The sequence below is a fragment of the Osmerus mordax genome, chromosome 14 (assembly GCF_038355195.1).
Source record: "Osmerus mordax isolate fOsmMor3 chromosome 14, fOsmMor3.pri, whole genome shotgun sequence".
Lineage (NCBI taxonomy): Eukaryota > Metazoa > Chordata > Actinopteri > Osmeriformes > Osmeridae > Osmerus > Osmerus mordax.
Window position 1 is genome coordinate 2,470,539 of NC_090063.1, and position 13,810 is coordinate 2,484,348.

The following is a 13,810-nucleotide window of genomic DNA, read 5'->3' on the forward strand; positions in this document are numbered from 1 at the left end:
TGTAGCCTAGAACCACACCCCTGCCCCCACCCTACCTCAGTAGAGTATCTGGAGAGATGTTGGGGATGGCGGGGGAGAGGACCAGTCATTGCTTGCGTACAAATAGGAAGGTAGAGGAAAAAGGGACATAGTTCTGGGAGGGTTGGGAAGAATCCTAGGTCAGTCAATCTGTCCTCTCCTCACTTCTTTACTCAACACTCTCCATCACCATTGACTTTAGATGATGTCACGAGGAACGAGGATAATGCGTGGCTGTGGGGAGTTCTGTCTTTGTAATTACACTGTTCTGACACAAGCTTTGTTCCTTCTCCTGGAGAGTTAGCCCTACACACAAATGACTTGGTACAAAAGGGAAAGGGTTAAGCTTTCGGCAAAAAGGGGGGAGGTAAACAACACTGCCTTATTCAGGCAAAAAGCTGCCTAGCACTTCGACATCAGCTTGTTTAGAGGGAGCAGACAACCCTGTATGGAGACAAGCAGGACACAGTTGTGCACACACATATATGGCAGAGTAGGGGATTCCACAAAACACAGTGTGTTGTCATCGAGTTAATATTTGCTACAAAGTTAAGACTGGTGCATTTCGAGGTCAAACATGGAGTTGGAGTAATGGCTCAACCTAGTGGTAAGAAAAAGCGAATATATTTTTGACAGTTAATTCAGTCAGTTCACAATCAGGCTTCACAGGACATACAAATAAAAATAGCACTAATATTCTAGCAACGTTGAGATGGATCGTTGTACTCTTTGATTTGCTTATTCTGTCCATGTGTATACATGAAAATATTCAGTTTGTTCTTCATTTTGAGATAAAACAGGAAACATACATGTTCTTGAACCAATATATTTAAGCAAGCCTTCCATGATTGTAAAAGACAAATATAATAAAATAATAATTTACACCTAACTTTGCAGACAACAAAAACTGTATATAGGGGCCAATATGACTGAAAGGCAGCATTTACGTAACTCAGTGCAAGAAGAGCGTCGTTCCACCACCCTCAACTATGTGCCCAACAACGGTCACTCAGTCTAACCAACCAAAACTTGATGCGGAACTGGTCCCTGTAAATAAAAAGCATTGTTAGAACAATCCATGATCGATTCAAATTAAGCTTTTCAGATCATTCACTAGAATTCAACTCTTGATGGGACCAGTGCACACCTTATTTGTGGGTAGACAGCACAAAAAGCTGCTTGATCTTTAGCAGCTTACTCAATCCATGTTTTTATTTTAATTTTTTTACAATTGGGCTTTGAAGGCCTTGTCAACTGAGGTATTCAACTAATAACTCCAACACACTTCTTTAGAATTCTTGTGTAAATTGTAGAAAAGTTCTTGGTACTGGCAACAAATTATTTTATTGCCATTCCACTCATTTGGCAGCACATCCTACTGTGCTTACTGCTGTGCTTGTGGGACAATACAGAAAACATGGCAGGTTGTAGTAATTAAATGAATCTCAAATAAACCTGGTTAGTCAGATTCTGACATTGAAGCTTTAACGATTGAAGCTGTGTGTGAGCGACAGAGAGAACAAGACCTATTGTAATGTGAGAGATTGGATCCTTATCAGATGCTCTCAGCGGACACTGTTTGGCACCTGTATAGGCCCTTTGAGTAAGCAGGGAAGATTAAAGACTTCCACTAACATAAGTTCCTTTGGGAAGTCTTGCATGCAATCCCACACCTGGGCTGGACAGTTGTATAACCTGACCTGCAGACAGTGACAGCGGAAAATTGTTTCCCTTTCTTCCAGTTGGGAGCAATAGTAGATAGATAGCAGACACTTAGATAATGAGGTAGATCCATGGTAAACTTGAGGTTACCATGGATCTACCACATTATCTACAACTGCCAACATTGCTGCAGTCTCCCGGTCGTGTAGATTCACCCTCTACAACATCTGGAAGATCAGGAGATACCTGTCTGAGCATTCCACCCAGCGGCTTGTCCAAGCACTTGTCCTCTCCAAGTTGGACTACTGCAACTCGCTGCTCGCCGGTCTCCCAGCATGCGCAACCCGCCCTCTCCAGAGGAATCAGAACACAGCAGCCCGCTTGGTCTTCAATCTACCCAGACGCTCCCATGTTACCCCACTTCTCATCTTACTCCACTGGCTTCCCATCATGGCCCGTATCAGATTCAAGACCCTGGTACTTACCTTCCGAGCGGTGAACGGGACTGCACCCGACTACATCCAAGTCTTTCCTCCAGCCTTACACCCCCACCCGCCACCTACGGTCTTCTTCTGACAACTGTCTGGTGGTCCCACCTCTCAAGAGCACCCGCTCCCAACCCAAGCTCTTCTCCTGTCTGGCCCCCAAATGGTGGAATCACCTCCCCACCTCCATCAGAGACACTGACTGTCTCCCCACCTTCAAGAAAAGGCTTAAGACGGACTTGTTCCGGGAGTACAACGGTACTTAGGAATGATTTGCTGGACCTGATGTTAGTTTCCTCCAGGAACACAATGACTCTTATTGAGGGACTTGTTGCTCTTGTTGGTTAGTTGTAACTCATTTAACTTCTTGTACTCGCTGTGAATTATATTATTGTTGCTTGCTTTTTCTACAGGTACACTCTTGCACTTTTTGAGGTTCATGTTGTTTAATTGTAACTTGTTTAACTACATGCTCTTATGGTTCTTCCCATTTGCACTTATTTGCTTTTCACAATGTATGCTTCATGTTTTGGCTACCCGCAATGTTTTGGGGCTATCTCGTTATGATCAGGGACCTATGCACTTTTGTAAAGCTCTCTCTTGGAAGTCGCTTTGGATAAAAGTGTCTGCTAAATGAATAAATGTAAATAGATCAATTGACTTTTACTGACACTAGGGCTGCTCATTTAGAAAATAGAAATTTGACCGATAACCGATGCTCGTTAACGACCATTAACCGTGGACCATTAACCGTGGACGAAAAATATAGAATGGAGTGTCTGTGACCCATAAAATCTAAAAAAACAATACAACAAATGTTTTTTTTACCCCCATAAGGGATTGATTAATTAAATAGTAGCATAGCTAAGCTATAGCAGCAGCATAAACAACAACAGATTGACAAAACAGCATGGCTATAACAACATGGAAGTACAATTAGTTATTCTGCTGCTGCTAAACAAATACTGAGATTGCCAAAGGAGCAGAAAGTTGCTCGATTCAACTTTTTTTGTCACTAGGGAAAGTGAAAAGTTGCTGAAAGTGAAAATACATTTTTGCTAGATTGGTAACACCGTTTAACCAGTAGTATTAACCGGTAAACATTCGTACTGTCGGCTAACGGTTACACGGTTAATTATGAGCATCCCTAATGGTGACAATTATACCCTTCTTTCTATAAAAAATAAAAAAAAATATAAAAATAATTAAGTTCACCCCCTCCCCTCACAAATGATTAAATAAATATTAATTTGACCAAATAAAATTAATCTTCTAAACCTTTTGCAGTATTTAAAAAACTTAACAATTAAACATAACCACTAAACATACATGGAGTTAAAATAGCACTGTCCAGCAGGTCTACTATAAAAAACAATTTAACAGAGACAAAATGCAGCACCCTGTTGAATGGGGGACAGGGCGAGTCAGTTCCACTGTGTAAACTAGAGGCATTGAGGAAGAAGGCTAAATCAATTTTCTGATCTGTTCCATGGGGAAAAGGCCATGCTAAAGATGAGTGAGACTCCTTAGAGAGGACTATATTAATAGAGGTATGCTGCAGTGTGCACCATTTTACATAGAAGAGGAGGTAACTAAGCTCAGTCGAGAGACTAAATCAAAGATCCTAAATTGTGAATAATTTTCTGATCAAAGGAAAAGGTAATGGACTACCTTAGACAGGACAAAGCAGTGTCTTCCTACAAAACTGAATTAACGGCTTCTATGGCATTTTTTAAAATATATTTAGCTCATATCTCCCTGTCCTTGTACATGTCATCTAGACAAGAGCTATTACTCTATAGAAACAAATACAGCATACCCATTTAAAAAAACAATTAACCTCAGTCCACCCCACAAAAAGCTGCCAGAAATACCCTTATCCTCTGATAACTAGACCAGGGGAGGGTTAGGTAACAGTAACTAGAATTTTCTTTTTTCCATTTGTGCCCATCTATATTTTAGGAGGATGCTCCCTGTCCTGTCCAAGACGTGGGCTATCCATAGCATAAGCTGTTTGTTACAGCCACACCAGCCATCTCACTAAGCACCCTCAAAATTAGAACATTTTCACAGTGGAGTATTGTGAGTGATAGTGCGTGATCTCAGGAGGTATCAAATTGTTTGTATGCTCATGCATGCATATTTCAGTAGAGGCTTTGTACTGTATGTATGTGTATTAGTACAGGATAGGATTTAAACTGTCACATTCATTAAAGGCATCTGTTTTCTCCATCATTCAGACCCCTTCGTCATTCTAAAGAGACCCTGGCTGAGGTAACTAACTTGGCACAGAGAAGAGGCAAAAAACAGACCAAACCACAACAGGTTCAGTCACATCACCAGAGACAATGCACTCATGTCCCCGACCATATCTTGATCCTCTCCACAGTCCAGGCTGACCTGACACATATTCCCTTTATTCAGGATAAGTGTCAACAGTCTCATTCTCTGAATCACTCTCTCCCTTCTTTCAGTCAATCTTGTCCAACCTCTTTCCATCTATCCTCTCCGGCAGATCTTGCGGGACAGGGTCCGCCAACCCTTCGCTGTTTCGGTCCACTACGCCGCCCACAGTATTGCTGGCCTCTGTTGTCTCACCTGCCATCTTGGTTTTGGTCCCCCATGCATCCAGGTAGCTGGCGATGAACTCAGAGTTCTGGTAGATGAGCATGCCAGAGAGCGTGAGCACCACACCGACACAGCTGAGTGCCGACAGCTCACTGCCGAAGAGAAGTTGTGACAATAGCAGGTTCCCTACCACGCTCAGGTTCCCCAAAATGTGCAGGGTGACGGCGGAGGTCAGTGTGATGACACAGCAGCTGGCGAGGTTGTACATGACAGAGCCCAGGCAGCTGAGCAGGATAAAGAGCCACAGGTGGCAGTCATAGTGCAGTGGAGATTCTAGCATTGCCCAGTTCTCCAAGGTCAGGGCGGCCACAGCCAGGATGAGGAAGCTGGGGATGGACATCAAGTAGAGAAGGAACACAGAATTAATCTTCTCTTCCTGGAGAAGGATGCCTGAAAGAGAGCAAAAAAAGAGAGATAAGTGCATTTGGAAGAGACAAAATAACAATACACACAAACAAAACTTGATTAACACTTTCAAAAATAAGATACCTACTGTACAAATAATGTTACACACAGAGAAAACGGTAGGATGACTGCAAACTAGTAGTAAGCTACCTGGAAATCCAACAAGAGCATGTGCACAGCCGATGTGTGTCAGATAATGTAAACAACTGAGGTAGGCCGTTTACGACTACAAGGGAGAGGTTGAAAATAGCCTGTTGAAACAGGACACGGCACAGTTGAACTAGTTTGGCATTTCAGGGCGGTGGTGAGGAAACACTTCCAGACCCTATATCTTACATCCGAATTGTGTGTGTCAAATCTCCATCTGGTAAATGTACCAGTAGTGTTGAGTTTGCTTTGGGTACAAACACTTAATACTGAACAAGAATTAAGAACACACTTGTTCATACTAGCATCTGTTCATTTGTTATGTACAGCACTTTTTCTGAACATATGCTATTTTCAGAAGGTCTGTACAAACTGGGTGGTTTCAGCATTGCTAAACAATTATCTCATAATGTGGATTTATGACATCAGTAATCTCCAGCACGGAATTTACAGGCAAACCACCCTTAGAGGAAATATGTGGTGGTCAGCCCTGAGTAAAATGTTTCCCGTCTGTGCATGCTACTGAGAACATTTGCCAAATTACTCCAGTGAGGGTACTACTTAACACAACCCAGCTGACAAAGTCAACAAAACCGGTTAGCTGGGCAGAGAGATCACCTTAAGTATTCAGCAACATGTGATATAGTATGTGTAGGAACAATTTAAGTAGCAAGTAGAAAGAGTGCTACAGCAGTGAATCAGCAAACAGCTAAAAATGTGTCACAACATGAGTTCTGCAAAGGGAGATGACATACCCCTTTTCCACCAACGCATTTTGGGTTCTGGTTCGGTGCCAGTGCTTAATCTCGAACCAGTTCTTTCTCTTTCGACAGCCCAAGAACCGGCTCTGAACCAGGGAAAGTGGTTCTTATGTACCACCAAAATATAGCTGGGCTTAAGTATGAACCAAGTAAGAACCGCTTGCGTCAGGGGCAGGGTTACCGTGACAAACAAGACAAACAGAATCATTTGACCGCCATTGCTTTAAGTTTTTACAATTAAAATTTCAGCTAAACGGTATGTGTAAATCAGCATCTGAAATAAAATGTGGCGAGAAATGGGCAATGTAGTTGCTGAAAATGAGCTTATTTTGATGATGAAACGGCTAATTTATAAATTTGCTCCAAGTTTTCGATAACCTAGTTAGCATCGCAGTGTAGACACTAGTTGCTGCATTTGATCATAATCCTATCAAATGAGTGAAATGACAAAGCACTATACAGCAAAAGTTTATAAAATGTTGCGCTGACAATGCCAGTGTTGTCATACTTCTGCAAGTCCAGGGTATTGCGCAGTAGCCAAGAAAACACGCATCTCAACCTTGCGTTTTAGCGTTCTTCGGATTGATAAACGGCCTTTAGAACGGGTGCTCTGCTTTGTGTTTGGCGCTGCCACGCTAGCCTTGATGGGAAAAATGAGATGAGACCAATTATCACCCTACATCACATGTCAAGCATGCTCAACTGCGCATGTCGGATGCAAAAGACGAACTTCTCCCGGGTATAATACACTTGGAGCGTCGATCAGGTCATTATATATCTCTGGCCACTGAATTTCAGGGCTTGACATTAACTTTTTGTGGCACTTGTCCTTTGGACAAGTACATTTACGTTTCACTTGTCCATGCACAAAAGTCACTTGACCCCAATACCTTTAAATAGCCTGACCAAGTGATCGGGCAAAACTAGCCTGGCTAACCGATGTCACTTTCTCAGGCAAATAACGAATGAAACAGGCTCGGTTAAAGAAATCCAAGATGCTGGCTATCTTCAGCAGGCTCGTATCTACAAAAGGCAGTCCTCCCTGACGTGTATAGTGTAGAATGGAGTGAAATACAACATTGTGCACACTGCCAGTGAGCGACCCGAGTCTGACTGAGGCTAACAATGTCAAAACAGTGTAACGGGGACGCAATCTCACTCAGATTGCCAGTTTTACACAAATCACAAAAATAAATCGGACCAGCTGGCTAAAAGCAGAATTCCCATAACTCTTGAAAGCTGCCCTGCTCCACTTTTTAGGTGTAGAATTGACTGTAAAATTATGAACTTTGTGACATGACGTGAAGACATGGCTGCCGTCTAAGACTATGCGGTCTACCGGGCGACATTCTCACTCAAATTTCAAGACTTTCGTGACCCAAATCAAAATTCTGATGTGACAGATTAATGGGAAATCTCTTTCTCTCTCTCTTTTAGAAGGCTCGCAAATTTAACCAGCTCTGAACCGACTCTAGCACCAGCTCCTGGTTCACTTTGGTGGAAAGGGGGTATAAAGACAAATACCTTGTATTGTTTATTCAATGGTAATATTTGGTTTTATAGTTATAATCTAAATTATTGGTAATTTTGTATTGATTATTTGTGCTTTGATAAGAAAATAATAATTTTGTGAAATTTTTGGATAAAGTAAAGTTAATTCCATGCTTTTAGTTGATTATTATGATTGGTGTCTGTCATTGGTTACGGCACATGAGCATTTTGTATTATACAAACATTATTTAGTAATGGTTTTACTAAATACTAAAACAAAGGAAGCTGTTATTAGAAGGAAGCAAAAAAAACATCATTCTGTATGTATACATAATATAAAGCAAAGACTGAAGTGGATTTTATGTTTATTAAAAGAAAAGGATTCTTTTGGACATTGTTTTTTTCTTTGGATTTTGACTTGCAGGGCTCGACTAACTTTTTGTATGGAAGCAAATCGTTACCAAAATTCAGATGCAAATGCATTTCCAGAAATGCATTTTCATTTTAAGAACGTGGCTGCAAAATCGTGACCACAATTCAAATTCAAATGCATTTCCAGAAATGCATTTTCATTTTAAGAACGTGGCTGCAAAATCGTGACCACAATTCAAATTCAAATGCATTTGCAGAAATGCAAAATGAACGAAAAAGCATTCTGAGCGGCGCAGCAGAGTGACGTCAGTAGCCGCTCTTCTTCAGCTCCCTGCCGACCGAGCTACCCATCTTGTTCGGTAGGGGGCGGTGTGCACATCTGCATTGCATTACATTGCAAATGTGCCGGGAAATTGATTGAATTGCCGGGTCTTTAGAGGACGCATCACAGACTGAGCAACTTGATGTCAAACAATGACTAAAACAGTGGCAGAGCTACTATTAATGTGTAAATCTGTGACGGCAGAGTATGCAGCCAAGCTCTCTATGACTTGTTCTACTCGGTCACGGGCATCAGACTCAGATATATTATTAGATTCTACCTGCTCAGCTAATTCTAACAGTGTTTGCACAATTTGAGGGAGCGCCATGATCTGTGATGCGTCCTCTAAAGCAGCGGTCCCCAACCTTTTTTGCGCCACGGACCGCTTTCATGTAAGACTTATTTTCACGGACCGGCAGGGACGGACTGGGAGGAAAGATAGGCCCTGGACAGCTGCGCTGCTAATGCATGCACATTCTGGGTTTGATGTGATCCTAGTTAGTGACTTCCACACCTTATGCGAGCGCGCGAGAAAAATGGTTTAGCTGATTTGAGCATAAAATCGTTTGAGTTTTATGTAAAATAAACAGCCGTTTTTTCAATTGACAAAACCATGTCTAGTGAATGTGATGTATTTTTGTCTCTTAATTTCTCAGTCCCATCTTTAAGTTTCTTAGCCTGGTTTTCCATCGTTATATTGTTACTAGCTAGCTTTCGATGTGTCAGTCCCACTGTTGTGTGTGACTATAAGCTACGACAGTGACACCCGAAGTGCGTTCCTTATATCCAGTTTAGGCCTATTTCATAATTTTGTTTGATTGCTGTCACGGCAGAAAATCCCGCTTGATGTTGGAAATGGAAGCAGGGTTTTCAGTGCTTTAGTGGCGATCTCAGTATAGCCTTCATCCAAAATACCGATAGAGATGTTGTCGCAAACAGGCTCCATTGAGTGGTAACTATCACTTGTCATGTGTCAAGAGGAAGAGACGCGCATGATACCGCTCAATAAAAGCCCACAAACTTTTGCTCAGGGGAAAAGGCCCGCGGAGAAGGAGAGAATCGGGTCATTTTTCAGAATAAAACGTCTTTCAGACTCTGATAATCAATTAAAAGGAAATAATGTTATTAATTCTTTTTTGTGCGGCCCGGTACGAAATGACCCACTGACCGGTGGGCACCGGTTGGGGTACGCTGCTCTAAAGACCCGGCAATTCAATCAATTTCCCGGCACATTTGCAATGTAATGCAATGCAGATGTGCACACCGCCCCCTACCGAACAAGATGGGTAGCTCAGTCAGCAGGGAGCTGAAGATGAGCGGCTACTGACGTCACTCTGCTGCGCCGCTCAGAATGCTTTTTCGTTCATTTTGCATTTCTGCAAATGCATTTGAATTTGAATTGTGGTCACGATTTTGCAGCCACGTTCTTAAAATGAAAATGCATTTCTGGAAATGCATTTGAATTGTGGTCACGATTTTGCAGCCACGTTCTTAAAATGAAAATGCATTTTTGGAAATGCATTTGAATTTGAATTGTGGTCACGATTTTGCAGCCACGTTCTTAAAATGAAAATGCATTTCAAATTTTACATTTCAAATTGAATTTTGGTATCTATTTGCTGGGGCATATTTTGAAAATTAAATCTCAAATGTCTATTTCTTTTTCCTTTTAATTAAGTGAAAGATTGAGCACTCTTGAAGAAGAAAATTAAAATGCAAATAGGATGATTGATTACTAATTTCATTTATGAGTCAAATAATGCAGCAAATGCATTTCTGGAAATGCATTTGCATTTGAATTTTGGTAACGATTTGCTTCCATATTTTTGAGTCACTTGTCCGGGTAAAGATTGATCATTTTAGATATTTTTTTTGTGTTGACGTTAACTTGCTAGCGTCGCAGCTGTGTACCTAGCAAGCATTAGCAGCATTTGTATCGGTTAAATGTACGTAGTTAAGTAACAGCTAATGTTCAACTGTCAAGTATACACCTTGTAAAGGATCCCTTGGTAAATCAGCCTCTGCCAGGTAGAAAGCTAAAATGTAGAAACAATTAAAAGTTAACACCAACTTTTAGTGGTAAAATCCATTATGTTTACAAAATTATTTTAGATATAGTATAAGTTTAGCTGGCTTGCAAATACTGAGGATAGCCTACCGAAGTTGAGTTAGCCAATGTCGTTAGCGATGCTAGCTAACGTTAGTTTGCTAGCTAAAACATTTCACTGGGTCTTGCAGCTGTTTGATTTACAGAAATTATTACGAAATGTTATGTTCTACTAGCCATTTGCCTACTTTAGCAAGTCACAGTATTTCCAAGCCCTGATAGTGTAACTGAAACAACACAGTAAACAATTCCTCTCATGTAATAAGCCCCCGTTCAAGTGTTGAGCATTAAATTAGCTGCAGTCTGTAGAGATCTTGGGACAAAGCCACTTTTTTGTGTTTTGATAATGTAGAATTCCGTAAAATAAAATCAGTAAAATAGACGTAATGACTGGCACATAACATAAAGTAAAATGGCATTTTATTTTGTTTGAGTTTTAACTTGTCCAGTGGGGCAAGTACATTTCTCTTCCACTTGCCCTACAAAAGAATCCACTTGTCCCGGACAAGCGGACAAGCCTTAATGTCGAGCCCTGACTTGTAATGGACAATAGTTTTGGAGATCAATAAACTGCCACGCACCGTTCACCTGTGAGTAAAAACTTTGATGGAAATTTAGAAAAGATATGTTAGAACACATAATACTACTACATGGACAAGCGCATCAAAACTTTATAAACTATTCAATTCCCTAAGTGGTTTAAGAAGATATGTGCCACATTAGGAGACTAGAGGGAAAGTAACACCAAAATATACTAGGATCTCATCGGCATTTGCTTCGAAACCTCATTTTCCAGAGGGGGAAAAGAACATTAAGCAATACAAGTTCTCCAAAGCTATAAAACACTTCCAACTGTACATTTTCAAAATGTTGCCTCCATGAAATAAAACATATTTGAATAAGCTTTCCCAAGGGTTGAAAACTGTGACTGTACTCACTTTGCTGGATGGTTTTGACTCCTCTCAGCATGGTAGCGGCAAATACAAAGAAGCAGCCAATCTGGTCAAACTGGACCTCACCCATGATACTGAAGGAGGCTCCAAGACAGATGGGCATCATAGCCGTGTACTTGAGAATATGGTGTTGCTTTCCCAAGATTAGAGTGGAAATGGCAAGGGTAAAGATTGGCGTGGTGGTGTAGATCATTTGAGCAAAGGACAGCTGGACATAGTTCAGACCCACATTACCAAAAGCAATGCTAGCACAAAACGTCAAGCTCAATAGGAAAACCTTGCATTTGGCGCTGGTGGTCAAGTCCTGCTCGCCAGCCCCTTTGTGTCGGATTACTCGTAGTTTTATAAGACCATAGTCCACCACTATAGCTGTCAGCATGTGGAGAGCAGACAGTAGTAACGGATACTTAAAATTATACACGGCAAAAATCCATTTGTTAAGACTGGAGATGGTAGTACCCGTCACGAGCCACACAATGACGGCGAACATAAGGTGAAGCATCTCGGCAGGTGCCCGTCTCCTCGTCTCCCGCCGGGTCGCCTCGCATTTAGAGAGGCCATCGGTGCTGGTCATGTTCGTTTCATCCTCACTTCTGTAAGGCAAACACATCCTGAACTCGTAACGCTGCATCAACCATAAATGTATGCAAGTAAAATACCACTGAAGATTGACTCGCTAGATTTTCATGGATATGTTTCAAATAGAACGATGTAGAATTTCGATATCCCTATCCAGCCATTTCTCGCCTAAAATGTACTTAGTTCGGCTCTGTGTTGTCTCTTTCAAGCTAGTTGCATACTTTCCTTGACGACACAGACACGTGTTTTACATCAGACCAGTCTGGTTGTGTAATCCACCCACACGAGTAACCTGACAGATGCAAGCTAGAACCCGAGTAGAAGGAAGTACGAGGAGTCGGCTGACTGGCTCGCTCAGTCAGTGCGGGTAGGAGGAGGCTGGAAACTGCAGGCAATAGCCTGTTGTGATTGGTTATGGAGTCATTCCGAAAATATAGTTAGATGAAGACTAGCCATATACAATCTAACGTATATCAATAGGCCACATATATATAATATATAGGCTCTTTGGCCACTGATTGGTGATGTCTTAAGGTTATCGGTTTGCATCGAGGGGAAAATAAACAATAACAAAGTTGACTGCCCTGCAAATACAACAAGTCCGTGTACCTGGTCTAAGCCTAAGCTTTCTGCATACATGTCATTTAACAATGCAACTATGGCGACCTGTTCAACTTCTTCGGAGGCTAAAGACCTCACTTAATTCCCCAACATCGACAGCTTGATATTGTTTACATGAAAGTAATACCAAGCTGCCTTGCTAGGCCCCAGTTTGATTGCGCGGAAACCACGCACTGCCTGAGCCGAAACCTCGCTTGCGCTCAGTCAGTAAACCTAGAATGAAAAGCATTGTTATTGTAGTAGCTAGTTTTTCTTTGATACTTGTTTTGCTATACCTCTCAGTGAAAAAGGCACGTAGTGTGCTAAACAGTCAGCCATAAATACCACGTAAGGACGTGGTATTTATTTATTTAATTACCTCAATCCAACCAAACGTGATTCGCTTTTCCTGAAACGTTGGCTTGCTAGCTGCGAAGCTAGCTATCCCCAAACTAAATCGTAGCTAGCTCTTGTCGACTGGCTTCTGTATAGCTAGCTAACGTACTGTTCTTGTGTTGAGATGCTGTAAAACCTAAGCGATGGCCCAAGCAGTACGACTAGCAATAAAATTCTTCCCATTTAAACAACAGCATGTCGCCTTTACCTCATTAATTATCTTTGTCTTGCTACCGTCGTTGTTAGTTACTTCGACGCAGACAGTCCCTGTGTCACACCGCCTCGTTATCCCTCGATCAGCTGTGCCCTGCCGCTCATGACATGAGGCTACTACGTCACCGCATTCTCTTTTCAGTCACTGGGACAGGTCAAGATGACTCCTTGCCAGTTTCTAGTCAAGGACATTGTCAAATTTAACAGACACAGGTACCAAAAAAACCTAAGGGTAAAGATAAGGTGAACTATTTAGCTGCCTAAATTGTTACAGGAATTAAGTATTCAATCAACAGGAAGTTCTAACATGATAATAATAAGTAACTGAACTCATATGTAGGCAAAATGAGTAAGTAAGTAAGACTTTATTTCCATCTATCCATCATCTTCCGCTTGTCCGGGGGTCGGGTCGCGGGGGCAGCAACCTAAGCAGGGAGTCCCAGACTTTCCTCTCCCCGGCCACTTCCACCAGCTCTTCCTGGGGGACCCCGAGGCGTTCCCAGGCCAGCCGAGAGACATAGTCCCTCCAGCGTGTCCTGGGTCTTCCCCGGGGCCTCTTCCCAGTGGGACGTGCCCAGAAAACCTCACCAGGGAGGCGTCCAGGAGGCATCCTTATCAGATGCCCGAGCCACCTCAACTGGCCCCTCTCGACGCGGAGGAGCAGCGGTTCT

The 13,810-nt window shown here is 42.0% G+C and overlaps 1 protein-coding gene across 3 annotated transcripts; it reads right to left on the reverse strand.

Moving 5' to 3' along the window:
* Positions 1-4,635: 4,635 nt before the first annotated feature.
* Positions 4,636-13,218, reverse strand: slc35e4 (solute carrier family 35 member E4). Of its 3 annotated transcripts, none has more exons than XM_067249738.1 (3): positions 13,135-13,218; positions 11,337-11,944; positions 4,636-5,183 (listed from the first exon to the last, which is right to left on the reverse strand). In XM_067249738.1, the coding sequence occupies exons 1-3, from the start codon at positions 13,137-13,139 to the stop codon at positions 4,636-4,638; spliced, it is 1,161 nt and encodes a 386-aa protein (XP_067105839.1). In that variant the 5' UTR covers positions 13,140-13,218. The 3 variants fall into 3 exon arrangements, with proteins under 3 accessions (XP_067105839.1, XP_067105840.1, XP_067105838.1); XM_067249739.1 differs by lacking the exon at positions 13,135-13,218 and adding an exon at positions 12,910-13,064; XM_067249737.1 differs by lacking the exon at positions 13,135-13,218 and having other exon boundaries at positions 11,337-12,342.
* Positions 13,219-13,810: the final 592 nt, after the last annotated feature.

Bases quoted from the DNA above. Each gene is read 5' to 3' on its own strand.
- slc35e4 (XM_067249737.1), bottom strand. From the start codon at position 11,982: ATGCAGCGTTACGAGTTCAGGATGTGTTTGCCTTACAGAAGTGAGGAT. The intron at 5,184-11,336 runs GTGAGTACAGTC...GCTCTCTTTCAG, and splicing joins AGTCAAAACCATCCAGCAAA to GCATCCTTCTCCAGGAAGAG.